General features: G+C 35.5%; 2 protein-coding genes across 40 annotated transcripts in view; one reads left to right on the top strand and one right to left on the bottom strand.

Annotated features, from left to right (window-relative positions):
- The window catches only part of si:ch211-51h4.2, a 488,455-nt gene that overhangs the window by 340,436 nt on the left and 125,151 nt on the right, over window positions 1-22,868 (top strand). For 5 of the 38 annotated variants that reach the window (XM_073916368.1, XM_073916384.1, XM_073916372.1 and 2 more), the window contains one exon: window positions 14,180-15,815. The exons of the other annotated variants lie outside the window; for them this stretch is intronic. The gene's annotated coding sequence lies outside the window, so the exon portion shown is untranslated. Of the gene's footprint in view, window positions 1-14,179; window positions 15,816-22,868 lie in introns of those variants that run through there. 38 annotated transcript variants of the gene reach the window in all.
- The window catches only part of tbl1xr1a (TBL1X/Y related 1a), a 124,927-nt gene that overhangs the window by 21,981 nt on the left and 80,078 nt on the right, over window positions 1-22,868 (bottom strand). For both annotated transcript variants that reach the window (XM_005172823.6, NM_001020583.1), the window contains 3 exon segments: window positions 4,327-4,429; window positions 3,339-3,484; window positions 1,540-1,759 (listed from right to left, as the gene is read on the bottom strand). In XM_005172823.6, the coding sequence (XP_005172880.1) occupies window positions 1,540-1,759; window positions 3,339-3,484; window positions 4,327-4,384 (424 nt within the window). In that variant the 5' untranslated portion in view covers window positions 4,385-4,429.

Genomic DNA, 22,868 nt, shown 5'->3' with positions numbered 1-22,868 from the left:
GCAGCAGATGCCCTTCCAGCCGCAACCCATCTCTGGGAAAAAAAACTCCACACAGAAACGTCAACTGTGCCAAGCCAAGGTTCGAACCAGCGACTTTCTTGCAGTGAGGCGACAGCACTACCTACTGCACCACTGCATTGCCATAAATGTAGTTGTCTTTAGTTATCTTTTTTACAGCTTTTAGATAACAAAAAATACAATTACTCCGCATTGATTTAGGCTACATTCACACTGCAAGGCTTAGTGCGCAAATCAGATTTTTTCTCAGATCAGATTTTTTTGCATGGCTGTTCACACTGCTCTTATAAATGTGGCCAATATCGGATTTGCAGTGTGAACAGATCATGATCCTAAACTGACCCGCATGCGCAAAATTACATTACGGAGAGCACAAAATGTCTAATTAGGCACACGTGTATGCTGCATGAGTAAGCACGTTTTCAGATCATGCTTATATGATTATTACCCTTTTCACAGACACCCGTGCTGTATTTCATGAACTGTAAATGGTTGTTCTGCTACTACTAATGTGTATTTCGGCATTTTAGACCTAAAATAAGAGTCCTGTGACAGAAAACACTGATCATTTGTGATTTATGACAGCCGCAGTGCGTGGCGCTCTGACCACCGGTGTATAGTGAACTCATCAGGGGTTAATGAGCAGCCGCAGACTGAACTGTAAAGGCGAAGTGGGTTTATCTGTTCGCAGTTATTTCATTTTACTTCGTTATAAACAACAGACACGTGCAGAAGGGGGGTTTGGGTATTCGAGCACCTACCCTTTTTTCTCTCTGAGAAAGTTCTCCCTCCTTTGCACACGGGTCTGCTATCCGCAACACCCAAGATGCTCTTCAGCTTCGCGTTTAACCCGTGCCTCAATCGTTAGCCAGATTAGTTAAAAAGCATCAGTTTTGCCTTCAAAATCTGTTTCAACATGAACAACCAACTCTCTGTGGTAAAGTGATCGCCCTGTGTGCCATTCTGCTGTGCTGCTGAGGGATAGATGATGTTTGCAGCACAGAATGATGACGCATGTCGCTCAAAGATTATGTAAAAGTCACATGGAATTCAACATAACCGTTCACACTGCGGTCGCATTGCAAAACACCAGATCGGTCTCTGATTTAAGGCTACATATAAAAGTGGCACAGATCTGACCTGAAAAGATCAGATTCTATGAGGTGTGTGCTGTTCACACTGTCATCACCTGAGTCACATGAGAGGGAAAAAATCAGATTCAGGCCACATTTGCCTGCAGTGTGAACATAGCCTAAAACAGACCTGTTGAATTTAAGCAAAGTATTTAAACAAGCATAATTAAATATAAGTAAATTACCTAAAATGCCGTATTAACCCTTAAAAAGTCCAATTAAATTAAGATCAAAAGTTACAGTGATTTTGTAACTAATTATACTAAGCACTGACTAATTTGTGTGCGTGAAAGATGCAGATGTCAGAGTATTATGCAACTTCTGCAAATAGTGCCGGACTAAAAGAGTGTTGTGTACAAAGTTAAACCGCAGACTAGAGCTGACTCACTAGGTAAGGCGTGAGCACCGTTCTCCTCTCCGTTTGCGGTGTTTTCTCCGTTTTTGGCATTCCCCTGCATGTTAGCGCTGGTTGCTGATGGCGCTGCGGCGGCCTGCTGCTGAGCCAGTTTGTCTCGGTATGCCTGCTGCCGGGTCTGTACCACATCGGGCATCACCGCGTCAATCAATGACAGTGATTCAATTGGCCGCCCATCGAACAGAGTGCCGTCCTGCAGAAAGAAGTCAAAGAGTCAGACATGCTGAACAATTTCAAGAAAGTCTCCCCCTTCACCCCAAACAAAAGGGTTAAATGAGACGGCCAAGTTTTGGTGTCTGCGTCATATTAAATTTACAAACAATTCCTAATCTAAGAAAATTATTTTTCAAATTTGTGTGGAGGGAAAAAATCAAATAAACATTTTAATAATGTTGCAAGACATTAATAACATTTAATAATAATAAATATTTTAATAATATTGCAGACAAATGGGTCACACCTAGTGGTTTGAAGAATAATGGTAAGACATAAAGAATTAAAATGATAAGGAATTAGTATTTTATGGCCTGACTGTTATCCTAGTGTGAGTGAGTTTCATCAAATGATTCTTGACATAAATGTGACGGACAATATTTTATTATATATTATATTTTTATTTATTACTCAAATATTATATATAATATTTAGCACAAAATATTTCTGTAAATAAAAATGCTTAAATGGTCATAATAGTGAATTTAATATTAATTAAAAAAACGAATTCTAATGTACAGGAAATCCCCAAAACAAAATAAAAATCTAATCCATTTGAAAATGTTATAGATTAGATGCTTGAACGCCCCTTTTTTGGTTTGACCTAGATTTCAAAGTTTATATTACTTTTATATTATGACAATGAAACTTATTAACACTAGTATTTTTAATTAGAGCTTACTTAAACACTATTTAGAAGCCATAATTCAATCATAATTTAAAAATCTAATCGTTTAGGGATCACATTTACAGTTGGAGTCAAAATTATTAGCCCTCCTGTGAATAGTTTTTTTCTTTTTCAAATGTTTCTTAAATGATGTTTAAAAGAGCAAAAACAAAAAAAACAAACAAAAAAAACTATTTCCTACAATATTTTTTCTTCTGGAGAAAGTCTTATTTGTTTTATTTGTTTAATGGCTAGAATAAAAGCAGTTTAATTTTTTTTAACTATTTTGATTAGCATTTTTACAGTCTTCTACAGAACAAGCTATTATTATACAATAACTTGCCTAATTACCCTTATTATGACTTTAAATGTCACTTTAAGCTGAATACTAGTATCTTGAAAAACATCTAGTCAAATATTAGTTACTGTCATCATGGCAAAGATATAATAAATCAGTTATTAGAAATGAGTTATTAAAACTATTATGTTAATGTGTTCAAAAATCTTTCCATTTTACAGAAATTGGGGAAAAATATAAAAAAGTTGGCTAAGTGAATATTACATATAAATATATCATGTCCATTTTATTTATGCCTGATGCATTAGATTGTTCTACTTAAAAAAAAGTATATAAAGTATATTAGCTACCTCCTAAGAATAATTCTCATTTTTATTTAATGTACTAAAATAAAAAAATAGATTTAATAAAAACAATATATGTTTAAACACTTTCATTTATTTTACAAAATTGAAAACGATTTTTATATGAATTTTAATTAAAAATCTCATGCATAATGTGAGATTCAGCATAAAAATATAAACAATAAAATAATTAATAATCATAACTCAATAGATGCCTCAAATGATGATGTAAATAAAGCTGCGCGGTCACCTCATTGATGCTGACTTCAGCCTCCACGTACTGCAGGCCCTTCTGAATGATGGAGATTAGGGCAGCAGGGGGCACCAAGGCGCCGTTGATGTTCGACTGGCTGATGTGGCTCTCAATGCCGAATGTGAAGGCCGAGTGGGAAAACCCTGCCAGAGGGAATGATAAACACTTCAGTGTGACGCTTGCTGGATCAACTTTCTCTTCTGCTCACAGCTACACAGAGCGTATCATGTGTGCTCCTTTAAACAACGCCCTGACTGTGAACAGCCATAGAGTTGTACTGTAAGCAATGCTGATGGAGGCTTATGAATCAAAAGGAATAAGTGATAGGTCTATCAATCAAATATGAAAACATTTTGGTGTGTTTTTTAATCATTATTCATGGGAAAATGTACCAAATAATTAAAACGTTGTTCATTTACATACGCTCCACATTTTCCAAAATGATTTGAGTAGTGACAAACAGAAGATATTTTGAAGAATGTTGGAAACCTGCCACCACTAGGTATGATTCCATCCAAAGTTATACTTTGTGCAAAATGTCTGTTTTTTTGGTCATTATGCAGAATTATATTTGCAGAATTATAAAAACAACCCGAGACGACAACGATTAACTGGTTAGTCTAGTTATCCAATGGCATCCTCTGTTGAGGCAAAATCAGATAACATATTTGAAGACTGTATTGACTAAATGTTTTTCCAATGCAGTGGATGTGCATGTCATATTATTATTTTTTATTATTAATAATAATGTAATATTCTAAAATATATAAACATAGCTATTGATTTTCATAGTACATATTTCCTACTATGCAAGCCAACATTCTTCAAAATATCTTTATAAGAGTCTCGTAAATGTTTAGAACCACTTAAGGGTTAGTAATAATCATTATTTATTATTGTTATCATTATTATTATTATTTAATATTCAGGAAAGAGCGTTTTTTTGTAAAATGTTGGTGGTGATTAGTGTGGTAGCGCCACCTACCTGACTCCTGCAGGTATCTATACACCAGGAAGTTGACCTCATCGCTGCTAATACTCATCTTCACACTTGCTTACACCATGAGGTCAGCACACAGGACACTAGCCTGAGAGAAAAAGAGGACAAAAACAATCTCAGAAACGGAATGACACTAAAAGCGTCAACAGAAGAGGTATGGATATTGCCAGACTTTCTGCTTTCCACTCAGGGGACTCGGAGTGTGTATAAAAAGCCTCTTTTTTTACAGTGCAATAAGGGGGTAAAAGCTCTCTTTGTCAGCAGGAACCTGAGTGTGTAGTGTGCTGCCAGAGGTTACCAAGGGCTTCACAGCCCTGCATGGCTGAATAACAAGTTGTAGTTCCAAAAGTGTCCATTATACTAAGGGGGCGCTGTTGCATCAAACTGAACTGCAGAACAAACAAAAAAAAGCTCCTGCCACTGAAAATGTTTACATGAGAGTTACTACAAAATACTTGTGTTTACTTGAGTTTGTGACTCAGATTCAATTTGACTGGCCTTACAGAGCTGCCAAAATGTCAGTTCACACATTGAGATGCATTTACAACTTTAGCACAGGAGGGTTTAGTTGAAATTAAAACTGACCTAGATTTGACAGTTTTTTTACATGATTAAACTGTTCGATTTATTGTGATATAAAGGGAACAGTTAACACATTTCATTCTCAAGGACACTGCTCTGTTTTTTTGCTGAATTTCTTCAAATAGCATGCTCTATATTTAACCACAATTTTAACATGTCTGCTGAACGGTAGACTTCTTGAAGCAGAAAACAAAACATGTAAAACACTTAATTTCTCAGATAAAAAATACAGCTGGATACATTTTACTGTCTAAAAAAAGAAACAAAGCTACACTATTATTTTATTTATTTATTTATTTTTGATGTATGAAAGCTCTTTTAAATTGTTACACACCTAAAATAAGATATTTTTATTTTGCATTATACAACTTAAACAGATTTTAAAAATCCCTGAAATGTGTAACAATACATCACAGTGTTTCCTCTAGGATTTTTTTCCAGCTGTGGCGGCAGGCCTTTTTTTTACACAGATATACCAAATACCTGTGGCGTTATTTCATTGACAAATGTCTTGAGCGCAGTATTAGAAGTCAAGATCGCATTTATGTAATTACCTACATGTACGAGCATGTGAATCTCTGCTTAACGATTTCCTCTGCTTGTGCACAAAACATCTTGCACGCGACCTCAAATATAAGTCGCTTCAAGAGCGCGCAGATCTTCTTGTGCGCTCTCAAACAAATGCTGCTGAGTGCGATTTAGTGCGTTTATGTAACGAGGATGTCTCCAGCATTTATTAGATTTGCTAGGAATGTTTATGAATGTCTCTAATACAGTGGTCCCCAACCCCCGGGCCACAGTACCGGGCCGCACAAGAATTAATTATCTTTAAGTTGCCAGATAAAGTTGCTACATTTAAAGCCAAACTGAGGCATATTGGACATGTTTCAAACATTAGCGGGGATTTTGTGTGAGACTAAGCCTGCGCCCTCACTCACCAAGCTGGTGCACGATCATCAGTATTCACTGTTGAAGGAGTTTGAGCGCTACTTCCCAACCTCAAAGGACCCACAAACGGCTAGGGAATGGATACGTGACCCATTTGTCAACAAACCAGCTGAATCCAGAATGTCCGTGCAAAAAGAAGACCAACTGCTGAAGATCGTAAATGACAGCGGCCTTAAAACAGTGTTCAAGACAACAACTCTGCCGGTGTTCTGGATTAAAGTAATGGCAGAATACCCAGAGATCGCTAACACAGCGCTGAAAACCCTGTTGCCATGTCAAGATGTACATGATATGTGTGTTCTGGCGCTCACGGGCTGTTTCACGGGCACACGCAAAGCTTGAAGGTAAACAAACAACGGCTTATCATAAGCATCTTATCGATAATTATTTACACGGTTGGCATTAAGATGAACATATAAACGTTATCTGACTAATTTCTATCAGCTAAATGTGTCTGGAAAAATATTCAAAGGCTTTTATTCTCATAATCCGCGCGGACGTGAACGCGTCTGACTGTTCTGATTGGCTAAAGCAGACATCTCACGTTAGCACATTCTAGACGTGCACACGCTTGTTTCACCCCTCCCCCCAGTATGAAAAAGGTTGAGGACCACTACTCTAATAGACCTACAGAGTAGCATTAATACATCCTGAAGTAAAGTGAAACGGCTATACGTCGTGTTTGCTGGCCTTTCAGCCAGTCAGTCAGCACGTCACGTCATAAATATATGTGTGTGTGTGTGTGTGTGTGTGTGTGTGTGTGTGTGTGTGTGTGTATGTTGTACAGTTTAGCAGTACTATGGTAGTATGGTGACTCTATGGCTCCAAAATACTGGTTGTACCACTGTAGTTTGTAAACGGTAGTATTGTCATTAACAGCCTATCTACAATAAAGTGACTAAAATGCTCACACGTTTCTGCAACAATAGACCATTTTATTTGAAAAGTCTGTGGAGCCCTTTAAAGTTGCAAAGCTTTGTACAATTTTTATGGTAGCCTATTGCACGTTTTCTGATGCTTCAATTCGAACGTACATCTGAATCAGTTAATTTCTGTTTCTGTCAATATGATTTACTAGCTACAAAAAACGCAACAATCTCTTAAAAAGAACAACTCACAGTGAAATTTTGAATTACTTTCAATTCTTATCTAATAAGACTGAAAAAAAAACAATAGATGAAAACCCAAAAGAGCTACAGAAAAAGTTAAAAACTATTTTTGACCGTTTCATATACCCTAATTTGCTCGTTTTGTAAAAAAAAATTGTTCTGTATAATTTGTATCTTTATTTTATTGTATTTTTTGTTGGTCAGTTATCTACAAAATAAACAAATAGAACTAATGCATTTTAGTGGGAAGTGCTGTACAAATACTGTTTTCAATAATAAGGGAATTCTACATTTAAATCAAGTACACCTATTATAACATAATATACAGTATTTAACAATTTACTTTATTTTATAGATTTGAGTTATGAATTGCAGTAGCGCAATTATACTTGGTATCACAATACTTTAGCTGGTATAGTATAGTAATGTGAATTAATGGTATTGCGACAACCCTTATACAGTATATATAAATATATAAAATATCAGACGTTACAATACTATTTCGAATTATCATTGATCTGCAGCCATAGTCCAATCATGTTCATATAAAGTTTAGTTATTAACATTTATACACAAGTTGGCCTGTTTATGTGTATAAAGCATCTGTTTTGTATATGATATGTGAACGACCTGTAAAGCTTTACTTTGACATTTCCTTGAGCGAGAATGACGTCGACTGCAATTTTTTGTCCTAAACCACGCCCACCGAAAGGATACCATTCATACCTTTTGGCAGTAGAGACACAAGCCTAATAAAGGTGACCTATTCAGTGTCATACCATAGCTTACTGAAGCATTCAATGGAAATGAAGCAACCAAGCGATTGGAGTAATTCATCTAGATTTGGTCAATCAGGCTTGTGCATTATTATGAACAAGCAACATTTTTCATTCACAAGAAACTGGTCAACTTTAAGGTTGTTTATTCATGCAACACTCTATATCACTATATCTGCTCAGCATTCGGACTTCCTCCAGAAAACAGCATCCCCAAGCACAAACATATTTTCAGTTCCACATTGAAATGCTGCGTAACCACAAGTGGGCTAATTCTAAAAAAGTGACCCATTTCCTGGCGACCTCTGTGTCTGCCACTCCAGATCACATCCTCATTTATATAGAGAAGTGAAGTGGAAAGTGTTTCCCCGTTGCAGTCAAAGGATGTGGTTTGTTAGCGAGAAGGATAGCTTGTCGTCTCCTCAGTTCTTGCTCGTTTTTGAGAGGTGAGGTTTTGTTCTATTTCTAAACTGTGCCACCATGTGATGTAACACCTACCTGCTCTCTCCTAAAGCTCGTTTTTGACTAACATTTAGCCTCAAACATTGGAGCCGGCCGTCTTGCATTCCCTTCATAAATTATGCAAACGCATGCAAATAGGAGCACATCATCAAAAGGCAGCGTCAGAGCCAATCAGATAACAGAGCTGCTGCAGCGACCAATCAAATCAGGCCAAACGGTGCCACCGGATCGATGCGTTTTATCTCACAGCATAGCCAAATTAAATCTCTGCAACAGTGCAGAGTGCTCATCTATATTATCGAGCGGCTGAGTCGATACCGAGGAGGACCAATAAATCAGTCCTGCTCGTCAAGACCACCAAGCCTGTAAAACAGAGCAGGGAACTCCAGGCATTTACAGTCAGCAACATTAGTTCAAGTAAAGAAACCACGGGTGGGGAAATTCCCTCATAGACGTGACACAGAAAGAGCTTTTATCGAAGCGGGTCACAGCAAACAGGGACCGCTGTGAGATATATCGCCATCTGTGTCTCGTAAATCGCCATTGGGAATGCAAATATCGTGATGCGTCCTCTGGCTTGGACGACATTTTGGTGCACTTGAGGATGCTTGGTGTGTAGAGTAATCTTCATTGTATAATCAAAGGCGGTGTGAGTTGCGTAACAGTGGAATGAAGGCACGCACACGGGGTGAGGGAGTTTGTTCTGTGTTATTCAAGGCTGAAGGGGGAAGTCTGACAGGAAATGCTATTCAACTAGTTTGGGTGAAAGGTGTGACGGATGACTATCGGGTTACAGACTGATAACAGACCACTTCATAGGGATTATGTCAAAAGAGGCCAGAAGGAGGGTTTACAAATCTAGCCATTTGCCTGCTGTTCACGACTGTTGTTAGACACAAGTTGCAAAAAATAGAAAAGGTGTAACGATTCTTGTTTAAAAAAAATAATAAAATCTGAGTTACATTTTTGTACGTAATTCTAACTAAATATGAGAATGCCACATGGTCCAGTGTTGTTTTTTAAATAAAAATAAAATGTAATGATGCATATGTAATTGGATGTAGTAGAGTTTGTAATGTGTTTTCAGTGTCTCGGAAAGGACTGTTCACATTAACTGATCCACACAAACTCCTTTGCAAGTGCTGCGAGTTTTAGTCACTTAACATGTGCAATTGAAAATACAATATTCCTCAAACATTGGTTGATTTTAATGAGAAAGATTTATAAATGTGTAAATGCAAAAGAAAAAGACAACTTGGATTCATTAATTTACTGATGCATTATTAAAATCCAACGTTATGCTTGTTAAGTGAGGGATAAAGCACATCCAGGCGGTTGTTATTGTAGAATACAACTAGGCCTGACACAATAATCAATATATCCACTTATCGCACAACACATGGACATGACCTCAATCATTTTTGGTGATGCAATATATATCGCCCATACATAAAACAATTCTAGCAACATTTTAGCCGACTGTGTAATATTTAATGGATGTCTCTATTGGAGTTGTACGGACATCTCTATTGGATGTGTCAGTATGATTAATAAAACACTATAGTAGTTACTATAAAGTACTGTAAAAGTACTATAAAGTTACTATAAAATAGATCTGGTCACAGATATCACAGCCTCTGTTGCATTTTACCCAGCGCTTTTGTCAACATTTATTATTATTTATTTAGGATATGTATCATCACATTCTGATTCCATTGCCTAATTATTAAAAAGTTAAATGACCTATAATTTAATTTAATTTTTTAGGAATAAAATGTTATGCGTTCTTTAGAAGAGTGTACTTGCATTGTAATTTTATATTTTTTATAACAAAAAAATAGATATCGAGACAGGCCTAAACACAGGCTAATGCAAAGCAAAGGAATTTATTTTGCGAAATATGTAAAAAAAAAAAACGTTGTTCAGAGCAATAATAGTTTTAAACTTTAATCAAATGCTAACAAAAACAAAAATGGCTGAACGGAATATACACTAACCTCTGTATTATTCTGTCACAAGATGAAACCTAACAATTAAGGCTAACTTGTACTTCTGGTGTATGGTTTGGTGCAGCCTTTAAATAGCCCTCAACGATGCACCCCTCACAAAAAATGTAACTACACATCGCAATGACGTGCATTGCCAACTCTGTGATTGGTCAGCTTGGTAGAAGTGATGAGGGTGGGTGGTACAGAGAGCCGCAAACCCAATGGAGAACCGTGAAGGAGCTCCAAATGGAAACTTTAGCTTTGTGTTTACCTTGTGATTAAAGTTGTTGCACGTCCACTGGTTCCTGCCTCTAAATTAGTACGTTTTAGCTACTTCGGAAATTCGGAAAAAACAAAACACCCTTGAAGAAACTCGACAAAGGGAAATATATACACCTTCTGCCAGCTAGCATTTCGGAAGTGTTATTGCAGAGTGTAGAAGTGTAAATGTAAGACTACGTGCAAGGCAGGTGCCGATCACTCGACACAGAAGTATAAATCAGCCTTTAATGTGAATGTAAACATATTAGGTGAACATGAGCCTGAGCCAGATGAGCCTGTGCTATTACTTTCTGCGGTTGTTAACTAGGAATAACATACCTTGGACTGTCGTGACTGACCAATCAGAATCGAATATTCCATAGAGCCTTGTACTAACGTTCGTAAACAATGAACAACTTTATTTTCATTTACTAACATCAACAAAGAGGAATAAAAGCTGAATCCTAAATTTATTGTTCATACTAGTAAATACATAGACAATAATTTAAAACGTTACCATGAGTTTATGAAATAAAACATATAACAAAGACAACCCAACCACATGGCATTTTAACATGAACCAACTTTGTCAGATGATCCGAGACTAAAGACCAACACATCAGGCTGATGATGCAAACAGAGCAATATTTTGAAAGCGCCACAGAGCCACAATGTTTACACTCTTCAGTAAGTCAACACACAGATGGCTTACTTACAGTCGGCTCATTCAACTGGGAGGAGAAAGTCTTTCAGCATTGAAAACCTACACACTTTTAACCGTACAGAAGAGGCTGATTACACCTTCCGATGTGTTTGTGTGTGTGCGTGCATGTGCATGTGTGTGCGTGTTTGGCAGTGGAGCTCTGAGCTTTTCACACGACTCCCTTGACAACAGTGAACTTGATCCTCTCGAACCTCTGAGGGCCTCAGTGAACAATGAGAAGCCTGGAGAGCTTGTGTTCTTGTGTAACACTGACCGTTGGACGCAAATTCCTCAAGACACCCTTCACAGTCAGTGTTCCTCTTCCACCAATTAAGCACAAAAGAAAATATCCCAAAAGTCTGAGCTTTCGAAATCAGTCTCAAGAGTGCCGTGAATTGTGAGGATTATGTCTGACCTGCTTTTCGAGTGATATTACGGAGAGATAAACAGCTTGGCGAAGACTTTTCTGTGCGTAGTGTAAATTATTGCTTTTAAAATGCATTCAAGCACATTAGAGCAGATGTGGGGGGGTATCAAGAGGTAGTCCTGCTGAAAATGAACATTATTGCTTGAGCCAAAGCTGTGGTGTCAGGCTGAGTAAACAAACAGAGCAATGTTTTCTAAGCACCACACTACGGTTCAAGGGAATCATATAAAGCAAATGTCAGCAGTGGATACTAATGCCATTAACATTTCACCATCAGTTTTGTTGATATTTTCTAGCAGTACCTTTGAATAATTTTAACAATGTACAATCTGACATTATTAAATGTTTTTTAATTACATATAAATATTGTACAATATATCCTCACTAGGGTTGGGTACCGAAACCTGTTGCCATTATAGCACCAATACCTTGGTAACCGGTATGTACCGGATTAAATCAGCAAATTAATTTCGGTGCTGCGACAAGGACGCAAGAAGCATGAAAGGGGTGCATCGAAGGCATACATGCGTTGTGTCAAACCATCTGTAAACATTTTATTTTAAACACTTGGAGGAATACAGACAGGCAATGTCAGGCATTTGTTATTGTCGCTAGGCAACGGACGGGCTCAGTACATCGCATTCAGCCTGGTTTTCGGTGAGCGAGAGCGACTCTCTTCAAATCAGCATGCATGATCGCGTTCATCAAATTTACTTAAAATAAGCATTTTAAAGCGTATTTTACAAGCAAGGATTGTGATACAGCAATGTGCTTTACAAAAGTTGCGTGTAAGGAGGAAACATGTCAAACTTAATGACACATTTGAGGGCTCAAAAAGGCAAAGGAATGCCTCTCTCGCATGCTCTAGGTGTCACGCGCAATCGCTCCCTCTGCTTTCGCGGCACTTGCTCTCTCTGTGACGGTGCTGCGCGCATCAGTTCCCCGCATTCGTCAAAAGTTGACACCCAAATTGACACAGGCAATAAAAAGATTAAACTTCAGTCATGTTCATGTTGTGAAACACTATCAAAATGTCCACTGTTGATGATATTAGACTTCTGTTTTCAATAGCGATTTTAACACTTTTAATATAGGAAGTCCTCAGCTATTCAGAGACCATTATTAATCAGAAATTTAGTGTACATAGTTTTACATTAAAAACTGCAGTCTTGAATTTACAAACAGTCGGCAAGTACCAAAGAACAGATGTAAGACATTGATCAAATGTAGTTTTCAGTCACGCTCATGTAAGTCATATTCAACTCGTTTAGTTTTGCCTTCATTCATTTTTGATTTCCGTCTTCAACACATGATTTATTTACAACACATTTTTAAACAATAGTTTAAGTAACTCCTTTCTAATAGCTACTTTTTTATCTTCCCCATGCTGACAGTCAGTGCAGAACATTTTACTAGTTATTTTGCAAGACAGTTGTTTTCAGACAAAGTCCCTTTAAGTATTTTATAGTCTTTTATTCAGATTAAAGTCTAATTTAAAGACTTATTCAGTTAACTACGAAAGTTAAAATAATTAGTCAAATTATTTTGAAAATGAATTGTTGTGTATATCAAAAATATACAATAAATATTTCTTAAGGAGGCTAATAATACTGACCTTATTTTTATTTAAATTAAAAACTGCTTTTATTCACGAAATTAACAATACGAAATGCGACTTATTATGACTCTAGAATAAATTTTTTTTTTAGGAAATTGTACAAATTTTTTTCAGACTGTAGGTCTGTCTGTTAAAGTTAACAGGTGCAACAATGTGCCTTGATGTACTTGAATGTTAGAAATTGGAATATATTATCCTACACCAGTACAAAGTTACTTGTCAAATAAATTAACATAGAAGATTATTTTGATCATTAGATTATATTAAGTTATTTAATTATCTTGTTTAAGAAAACTGCAGAGTGATGCATGAAAAATGACTTCGAATAATTTTTGTATTTTGTGATATATGCGTTAAAATGTGCCCCCAAAAGTATGTGACCCCTAGAGATTTCATATCAGTTAATCACCAAGAAGCTGATACAGTGATTAAAACAACTCTCAACTTTATTAAATCCAAACAAAGTGGAGCAGAACAATTGTGAAACTGCTTTATTAAGTTCCTGAATTAATCTCTTTTTGAAAAAATCTGCTTTGTTTCTACTAAGTGAAATGAATTAGCCATTCTGAACGAATCATTTAAGTTAATAATTCAATGAATTACGTGTTAAGACTAGGCATGGGCCGGTTCTGATGGCATGAATCTAGGTAGGTAGGTAGGTAGGTTTACACACATTTACATAAGTAAATAAATACACTCAGTGATGGACAAAACAACTAGACATCATATCAGAACAAAGCACAAAAATATATTGTTGATCCATAAAATAAGCAAATTGCATTTATATTGAAGCCTTTATACAATATTGCACACTCCTATTGACTAGAGTCTTCCTCCTAAAATGTAAAACCCTCAAGCTTCTTGTTAAACAAGGTAACAGTCTGTATCAGAAGAGCTTCGAAGCAGCCATGCTCCTGTCACCCCTCATCCAGACAATAGTGCTGTTTTTCTTTCTCTTTTCAAGGCAATTATGTCAACACCATTTCCAGCAGACGCTTTTGGAGAAATCAGCATATGGCTCACATCCCTCCGTCAGCATCTAACAATCAGGTCGAGTTCAAAGGCAAAGCAGCCCAATCAATCCGGCAGGAACAATGACCGTTGCTTATTAGATGCCACACGCTAGCGAATGCTGTCACAAGGCATTAAGACAGATGCTGCTCTAAACTGCTTGTGATGCAACCTACTCTGCGAAGGGAGAAAAATAAAATCAAATTGGACCGGCGAGATTAACGTGTCACCTCACCTGACCTACTTTGGGATCTGGATCCATCAGAGTCTGAACATGATTGGGTGCGGGGAGGAATATGACACATCAGGCCCATAAATGGATTCCTTTTTGTGTGAAGTGTCCTAGAAGCAGGTCAATAGATCCCACTGGCTGCGGTCAAATAAGTATACATCCGCCATAGGTTATGTAGTGTTATTTTATTTGTCATATTATCATGTTATGTTCCATTCAAAGCTTCTATTGAGATAATAACAGTCATTATCCTAAAGATAAGGGCTGGGCCTTTAAAAAAAAAAAATAAAAATCCCAGATTATTTTACAAAAAAAAAATATTTGATTTCCGATTTAAATTGATCCCCCCCTATTCAATGTGGTGTTGTTATTAGCCAATGAACAGTTCCTCCTCATCAAACTATTTCATAACAGTAAAAAGTGGCAATTCAATCATAACTTGATGTTAAAACGACTATCATAACATTATTTACCAATATGTGGCTCTATTTGAATTCTCAGAAGCTATAGAAATGAAAAATGTAAAACAGAAAATACATTAGGACCGTTGTTTTTTTTTTTGTTTTTTTTTTTTTACATCCCTCAATATAATCTGTAGATTTGTGGGTTTTATTTCAACAAGGTATTGCAAGTTATTAAATTATAAAAAAATTAATACGGTCAAAATGACCACCTCTGTAGTTCTAGTGTTAAAAACTGTATAACCACCACCGCGCAGATGACATAGGTGATGCTATTATGGACTATGCATGATTACTATAACGCAGTGTTTACACTCTATATCAGTGTTTCGCATTTAATTATAGCGGCAAATATGTCGAAGCGCAAGTACGACCCCGAATATGTAAAGTATGGATTCACATGTATTGACGGCAAAAAAGACTTAAAGCCTCAGTGTCATATGTAGTGAGGTGCTCTCATAAGAGAGCATGGAACCTTCTGAATTAAAACGACATTTAGAAACCAGAAAACATTCATGGTAACTGAACATTTCCTTACACAAACCACTGTTTACAGTATTTGTCATTTTTACTTTGTAATATTTCTATAATTTGATCAAATTGTTTTTAAATGACAGCAATAAAATATTGTTTATTTGTAAGTCTCTGTGAATGTCTTATGATTTATCTGTCACTACTTGTGTATGTTAACAAATAAATACAAATTATAATTCCTAAAATTGTATTATGGTTCCTAAAAATTTGGGTCACTGCTTGATGACCATGTAAAAATGTGGGTCCCATGGCCAAACCAGTTGAGAACCCCTGCTCTAAATAATCATCTACATTAAACTGATCGTGTAAATAAAATTGTACATTAAACCTAAATAAACTTGGTATCATTGATTAACACTTTTAAACTTTGGCATATACAGTAATTAGATGCTTCATTTTTTTGTGACTTTTACATTGTAGCATTTCTCTCAGCAGCTGTGGCTTAAGCTCCCTATTTGAACTTCCAGACCCTCCTGTTAAGCGTAGAACTGTATAAAGCTGATGCTGTGGGATCATTAAACCTTCCTGGTTCTGCTCCAACAAAACTTGGATCAAAGTCATTCTGCAACCCTGAAAGGACAAAACACTCGCACATATAGATTTTATAGCCAACTTTATTTCCTACACCTTTTGTGCCTTATTGAAATTGTTATAAATAACGTGTGCAGTGAGTTCAGATGCAAATGACAAACCGCTATGAACTTTTGAATTAAGATTTAAGATGAACATTGTCATGCAAATGTAAAACTCTTGAAAGATGATTCTATGACGCACACATGCACGCATGAGTAACCTAGTCAAAAAAATCAATAATATTTGCATACTGAAATCTAGGTTGGTTTTAGCTGAGATTTTTGCATTGTGCACACAGTTTTTTGCACTTACACTCATCAATAATGAAGTTTAAGGTGGATCTTTCACATACATGCAGCCTGCATACAAACTTGAGACCATAAACCACTTTCTTCCTCCTCATTTCAACAGATATGTCCACAGCTTCATTTTTAAAGGAACGTTAAATCCCCAAAGGATTCGCAGGCAGCGTGTTAAATCTTCATCCCCAACAGCTTGTAGCGCACACCACATGGCAACTTTGGAAAACAGTAAAGTTTGTGGGTGATGTAATGGAAGGACATATCAGAGACAGAGAAGGTTATCTGCATATGTTGTGACATTGCTTCTGGGTGAGCGTGGCTGTCACTTTTTCTGTCAGAGGTGGCTGTTCAGAGCATTTTTTGTAATGAAACGCTGACACTCGTATCACCAATTTATCTTTGGCGCGCAGGTGGGAGGCGACGCTCTGCAAAACTTCACAAGAGAGCAACAAGAATGGGAGGGTAACATGAGGACAAGATCTAAAAGGCCTGGATGTCTGGAGGGCCGTGATGATTACATAACAGTTTGTCCCCTCCTCTGGCACTTGAAGTCTGTCATTTAAAATGACAACATGTGACTTGTGTTTAGAGCTACGCGATATTATTGAAAAGCTGGATAAATGGCTAATGCTAATATGCCTTACCAATAAGATCGTGTTGATTATGAGTCTGTAGTAGGGATGTGCGATTTGGGGAATATATCTAATAGTGATTTGATTTTTATTTATTTATTTTTTGACAGAAATTGCGATTTCGATTTGCAATTTAATTTTGTCGTCAAGCTTTAGCTCAATCTGTATTTTACCTTCTTACTGCTTAAATGCATTGAGTCAGTTAAAAAAAAGAACTTAAAGATATTAACTTATATTAGCAAGCAACTCTGAAATAGTACTTTGCTGTTGTACTTTGCTAGTTAAAATGTCACTGGCAGTACTTTGTTAACTTTTTAGCAAGACGCTCCTCATACAGCCGCCTGTGGTGCTTTTTTAGGTGCTGGTTGTTGTATTTCCTCATGCTGTGGCAACAGTTCTGCGACAGCTCTTACAAATGACCTGGTTTTGTTTGCTGTCTGTGACTTTAAAACCAAGATATTCTTATATTGCTGATGTGCTGATTTTAGTTTATATTAATTAGTCTATTTATGCTTCTGAAGCGACAGATGCCGTCATCCATGCCATCATCGCTTTTTCCAGTTTGTTTGTTTTTTATTGTGGGTGTTCCGCATAGTCTGTTTGCACAATTCTGATTGGGCTGAACGAAAGTGTGCTCGCTCTATTCGCTAGTAAGACTGGCAGCCACGCATTTGCTTAGGGTAGGGAAAGTTAAATGTTATATATTGCATATCGTAGCCTCTTGCGATTAGCTTATCACAACAATCGCGATTTTGATTCGATTGCATTTAATCGCACATTAGACACTTAATTGTCTACTGGGCGTGCTAACAGTATGATTAGAGTGCTGTTACACTAATAAAAATGTAAGTAATATACTAAATATGAAGCTAGTTTTATTTAGGAATTAAGCATTAATTGGTGTTATAATAATAATAATAATAATAACTACAATGGAAGCTACAATGTAAAAACGTGATTAGTTACTTCAAGTGAGTAATCCAATTCCATAAATGTAGCTATGTTTTCATCCAAAATGCAAATTAAATTTATGCACAAAACTGGAATATTGCACTTAAGACATGTAAATAAAGCAGTGTTTCCATCCAATTAGGGATGCAATGATTAACCAACTTCACTATTAACCGTGGTTTAATTCATCACAATTAATTAATCGTAAAGGCTTCTCAACACAATGTTTCTGCACTGAACAAAACTATTGCAACTGAACAAAGTTATGCCAACTGTGCGCTACTTTAAAGTTCAGAGCTTGTGTGCAAGGCTAATATGCACCCACTTTGGATTAAAGGCTGATTTTCACTATGGCTGAGGCTATTAAAAAGGGCTGTTCACATATTTCATCTTTTGTACATGCAAGTTTGTTATTTCGCATATTGGCAGTGATGTGCACAGGGTGCGCAAGCGACAGGGGCACTGATGCTTTCCAGGTGCACCTAGTGAAAGAATGGCACGAGCTCAACGCGAGTCACCTGACAAGGACGGGACTGATCAACTTCATGCACTTCTATCCCAAAGAGAAAAAAAACATACAAAATGAAAATACCAAACAAGTTTATAATATAGTTGATCAAAAGTGTCTTTCAGACAGATTCAGCAGCCTTCGACTAGATTTGTTTTTTATTAAGAGGGAAATACTTAACTAATATGTAGCTTGGATTTATGTTAGCCAAATACATTTTTTTTTTTTTATTCTTATTAACATTTTAAAATTTTGTCTTATTTTTATTTATTTGTCTATCCATCCATCCATCCATCCATCCATATTTATTTATTTATTTATTTATTTATTTATTTATTTATTTATTGTTCTGTCATTTATTTTCAATGTAAAAGTATTAAGTATGTCAAAAACCTTATTCACTTATTGTTAAGGTTAAAGAGAATTGGACTATTGTTTGTTTTTATATTATTATTTTCTGCTGTATTAATTGGTTACTGAGCAGCAATAAATCACACATTAAAATCTATATAGTTTCATGTGATCTTCTAAACTAGCAGCATTTTAAAATGACTGAACGCATAATAATGGTGATAACCGTGAAACCTTGATTATTCCTCAGACTATAACCGTACGACCAAAATCTATAATCGTTGGATCCCTTCATCCAATGATGAGTCAAAGAGAACAAAATCATAAGTTTGGTTAACTATGGCCAACTATCAACAGTAAAAATTTAATTTTAGGAGAAGCTGCATCAATCTTTTCTTCATTTGATAAAATACTTTATAGATAAATTAATTAATTAATAAATTAATGATTGTGCAATGAAAATTGTGGTAACTGCATAATAGGACAATTGTTTATTTTTTGCAATCCAAAATATTTTATTATCATTGACATAAGTTTTTTAATTAAACATGTTTTTTTTTATCTTTTATTTTTAAATTGCTACATTGCTCATTTTTCTTTAAAACTAAATATTTTTGCTTGAATAATAAAGAAACAAAACTCCATAAGTTAGACGCATACATTTTTTCATATCCATATGATATTCACATATCCAAAATGTGCATAAAAATAGCTGGATGGAAAGTAGCAAAACAAGTTGACAATTTTTTTTTAAAGTAAGTAAATTAATTGTAACTTTTAATTGTGAACATAGTTAATTTTCTTAATTCTTAGGCCATGGGTTTAATCAGTCGTATTAGTTAAAGCAAAGGAATCTCTTTGTACAATGCACAGCTTATAAATGGATAAAAGCTATACAAATCCAATATTGTGCATCCCTGCATGTGTTTATAGAAAACGATCAAAAGTCTAATTAGCATGTCTATGTTACGCACTCTGTGACTATTAATTATTGTTATTAATGTACTGTCACTAAAAGTAGCAAGTCATGAGCATGCTGATTTTGACTCTATGTGGGAAACGATGTTGGCAATCTGAAAGTGAATGATCCTGAGGGCTGGTTTCACGTGTTGTAGCGCACACACCGATGTGCTGAGGATGTTTAATGAACTCATTTGCTTCAGTTATTGTGTGGCACTAAATGTGGCCTGATTGCCAGCAGCCACAAAAGTAAAATATGAGTAAAGTGAGTTGTAGCCCACCCTACAGCCTACACAGTTTCTGTAGTATGAGTCACTGCATTTTACACTATGCAGGACCAAAGGTGAGACTTTGACATGAATGTTTAAGGACACTTGCTTTATAAGCTAAGTGGAGGGGGGAAAGGGATTGCAACAGAACTGGATAAATCTCACAAAACCTGGATACAACATATATCACAATAAAATAGCTAGTGTTCATTTTAATAAATATTTAAAACAATTCAAATTGTCTGCAAATTAAAAAAAAAAAGCTTTAGTGAATTGAAAAGAAACCATGCATAACTATATCATAATAAATAAACATATTGTTTTTTTACATTATTTGTTTGTTGTATGTAGTTAACCGTTTATGTGCCTAGGTAAAAGGTGTGTTTCAATTCGGCTACCACAAGTAGATTTCAAACCTATGGGAAGCACTGTAAAAGAAATTAAACAATTATCTTATGATGACTAAAAAGTTTGGCGACGCAGTGGTGCAGTAGGTAGTGCTGTTGCCTCACAGCAAGAAGGTCACTGGTTTGAGCCTCGGCTGGGTCAGGATCACGTGGGTTTCCTCCGGGTGCTCCAGTTTTCCCCACTGTCCAAAAACATGTGGTATAGGTAAATTCTGTAGGCTAAATTGTCCGTAGTGTATGAGTGTGGGATGTTTCCCAGAGATGGGTTGCAGCTGGAAGGGCATCCGCTGCGTAAAAAACATGTGCTGTATAAGTTGGTGGTTCACTTTGCCAATAAAGGGACTATCGGAAATATTACAAATATTTTTGTCAAATATTACAATTTAAAAGCTTTTTTTTTTAGAGGTTTCTTATTTTTCTCTGCAAAAACATTTATTATCCATAAATTGGTTAATATTTATGTGAAAACTGAATAAACAAAGTTTTAGTAGCATAAACTGGCTTTACAGTGAATTTTAATCAATTTTTTTGCATCAACAAAGAATAAAAAAAAAAAAAAAATATATATATATATATATATATATATATATATATATGTATATATATATGTATATATATATATATGTATATATATATATATATATATATATATATATATATATATATATGTATATATATATGTATATGTGTATATATGTATATATATATGTGTATGTATATATATATATATATATATATATATATATATACATATATATATATATATATATATATATATATATATATATATATATATATATATATATATGTATGTATATATATATATATATATATATATATATATATGTATGTATATATATATATATATATATATATATATATATATATATATATATATATATATATATATATATATATGTATGTATGTATATATATATATATATATGTATGTATGTATATATATATATATATATATATATATATATATATATATATATATATATATATATATTTATATATACATATATATATATACATATATATATATATATATATATATATATACATATATATATATACATATATATATATATACATATATCTTTCTTTATCTTGCATGCCTGCAGCATCTATAAACCCAGTGACAGCCCGCAGTGGATAAAACTGACCGGGCAAATAAATGACTATTATTATCAGCACTGAACATCAGAGAAAACCAATAATCAATACCAGACTGGTTTAACCAACCCAAGTTAAATACAGCGCTATCCGTCATCTGCTTGTGAACCGGGTGCACTGACAGCTTTTCCAGGAACTCACTATAACGCAACTCAGACAGCACAAATGACTAATGAGTAACATATTCAAGGTCTGTGGAGACCCGTTTGAGAGGAAGGAGGAATATCTTTTTTAGTGACAGGAATTCTAGAAGCGACCACATTCTGCTGCTGGTGTGTTTGATACACATACAGAGCCCTCGGGATGGGCAGTCCTTGTGCATGTGGGACAAACTCTGCCTAAAGGTCTGCTGGAACATGATCTCGCTGGAGCGCTTCAGTAGAGTTACATCATTTCACCACCTGCCAAAATCACTTACTAAAGCTACAGCCAGAGCCACGCTACACACAGACTCATTCATTGTTCTGATTTGAGTGCATCAGCGTTAGCGATTACGATAAGAAGATTTTGTTTGCTTTTAAATTGCAACTGTGACCGATAATGGGACATGAGATAAAACTGTCAACCTTTGGCCCATTATAAAAAAGCAGACTGTTCGATATTTCAAACTGCATCTTTGTCACGATCCAGGTTTGTGATTTGCTGACATTGTTATAGTAGTTGACTTCATATTAACACTACTATCTTATGAAATTATTAGCGTCAAAGGTGGCTTTCTGGGTCAGGGGTGGAATAGTCAATAAAATCCTGATGAATGCTAATTCTTTTCAGTGATTATATTTTTATAGCAAACACTGTTGTCAACACGCTAAACTTGTACAGACTGATGTAAAATAGCAGTATGTGAAACTATTAGATATTGGAAAAGAACTGACATAAGAATTTTGGCCAATAACAATAACTTTTTTGGAATTTGGAAGCCTCACAGGGCGATAAAAGACATTCTTGATATTAATATTTCTGAGCCGGATTACAAAAAAGTGGTCTCACTCTATATTAAGTGGCCTTAACTAATATGTACTTACACAGGAATTAATAGTTTACAATGTACCTATTGTGTAAATACATGTATTTACTGTGTACTTGTGCTTTATTAAATACATGTATGTAATTACATCTGTAATTAACTTTTGTAATTACATTTGTAAATACACTGTTGACCATCCCTTAAAGGGCCATGACACCCTCCCACTTTCGGTTAAAGTCTACTTTGGAATTTTTTCAAAAGATGCATAATTAATGGGCGTGGAGCTCCGCGAGCATCGGGCAGGAGTGGGCGTAGC

This window comes from Danio rerio, chromosome 11, assembly GCF_049306965.1.
Source record: "Danio rerio strain Tuebingen ecotype United States chromosome 11, GRCz12tu, whole genome shotgun sequence".
Taxonomy (NCBI): domain Eukaryota; kingdom Metazoa; phylum Chordata; class Actinopteri; order Cypriniformes; family Danionidae; genus Danio; species Danio rerio.
Note: the sequence above shows the minus strand (reverse complement) of the source record. Positions and strands in the feature narration are given on the sequence as shown.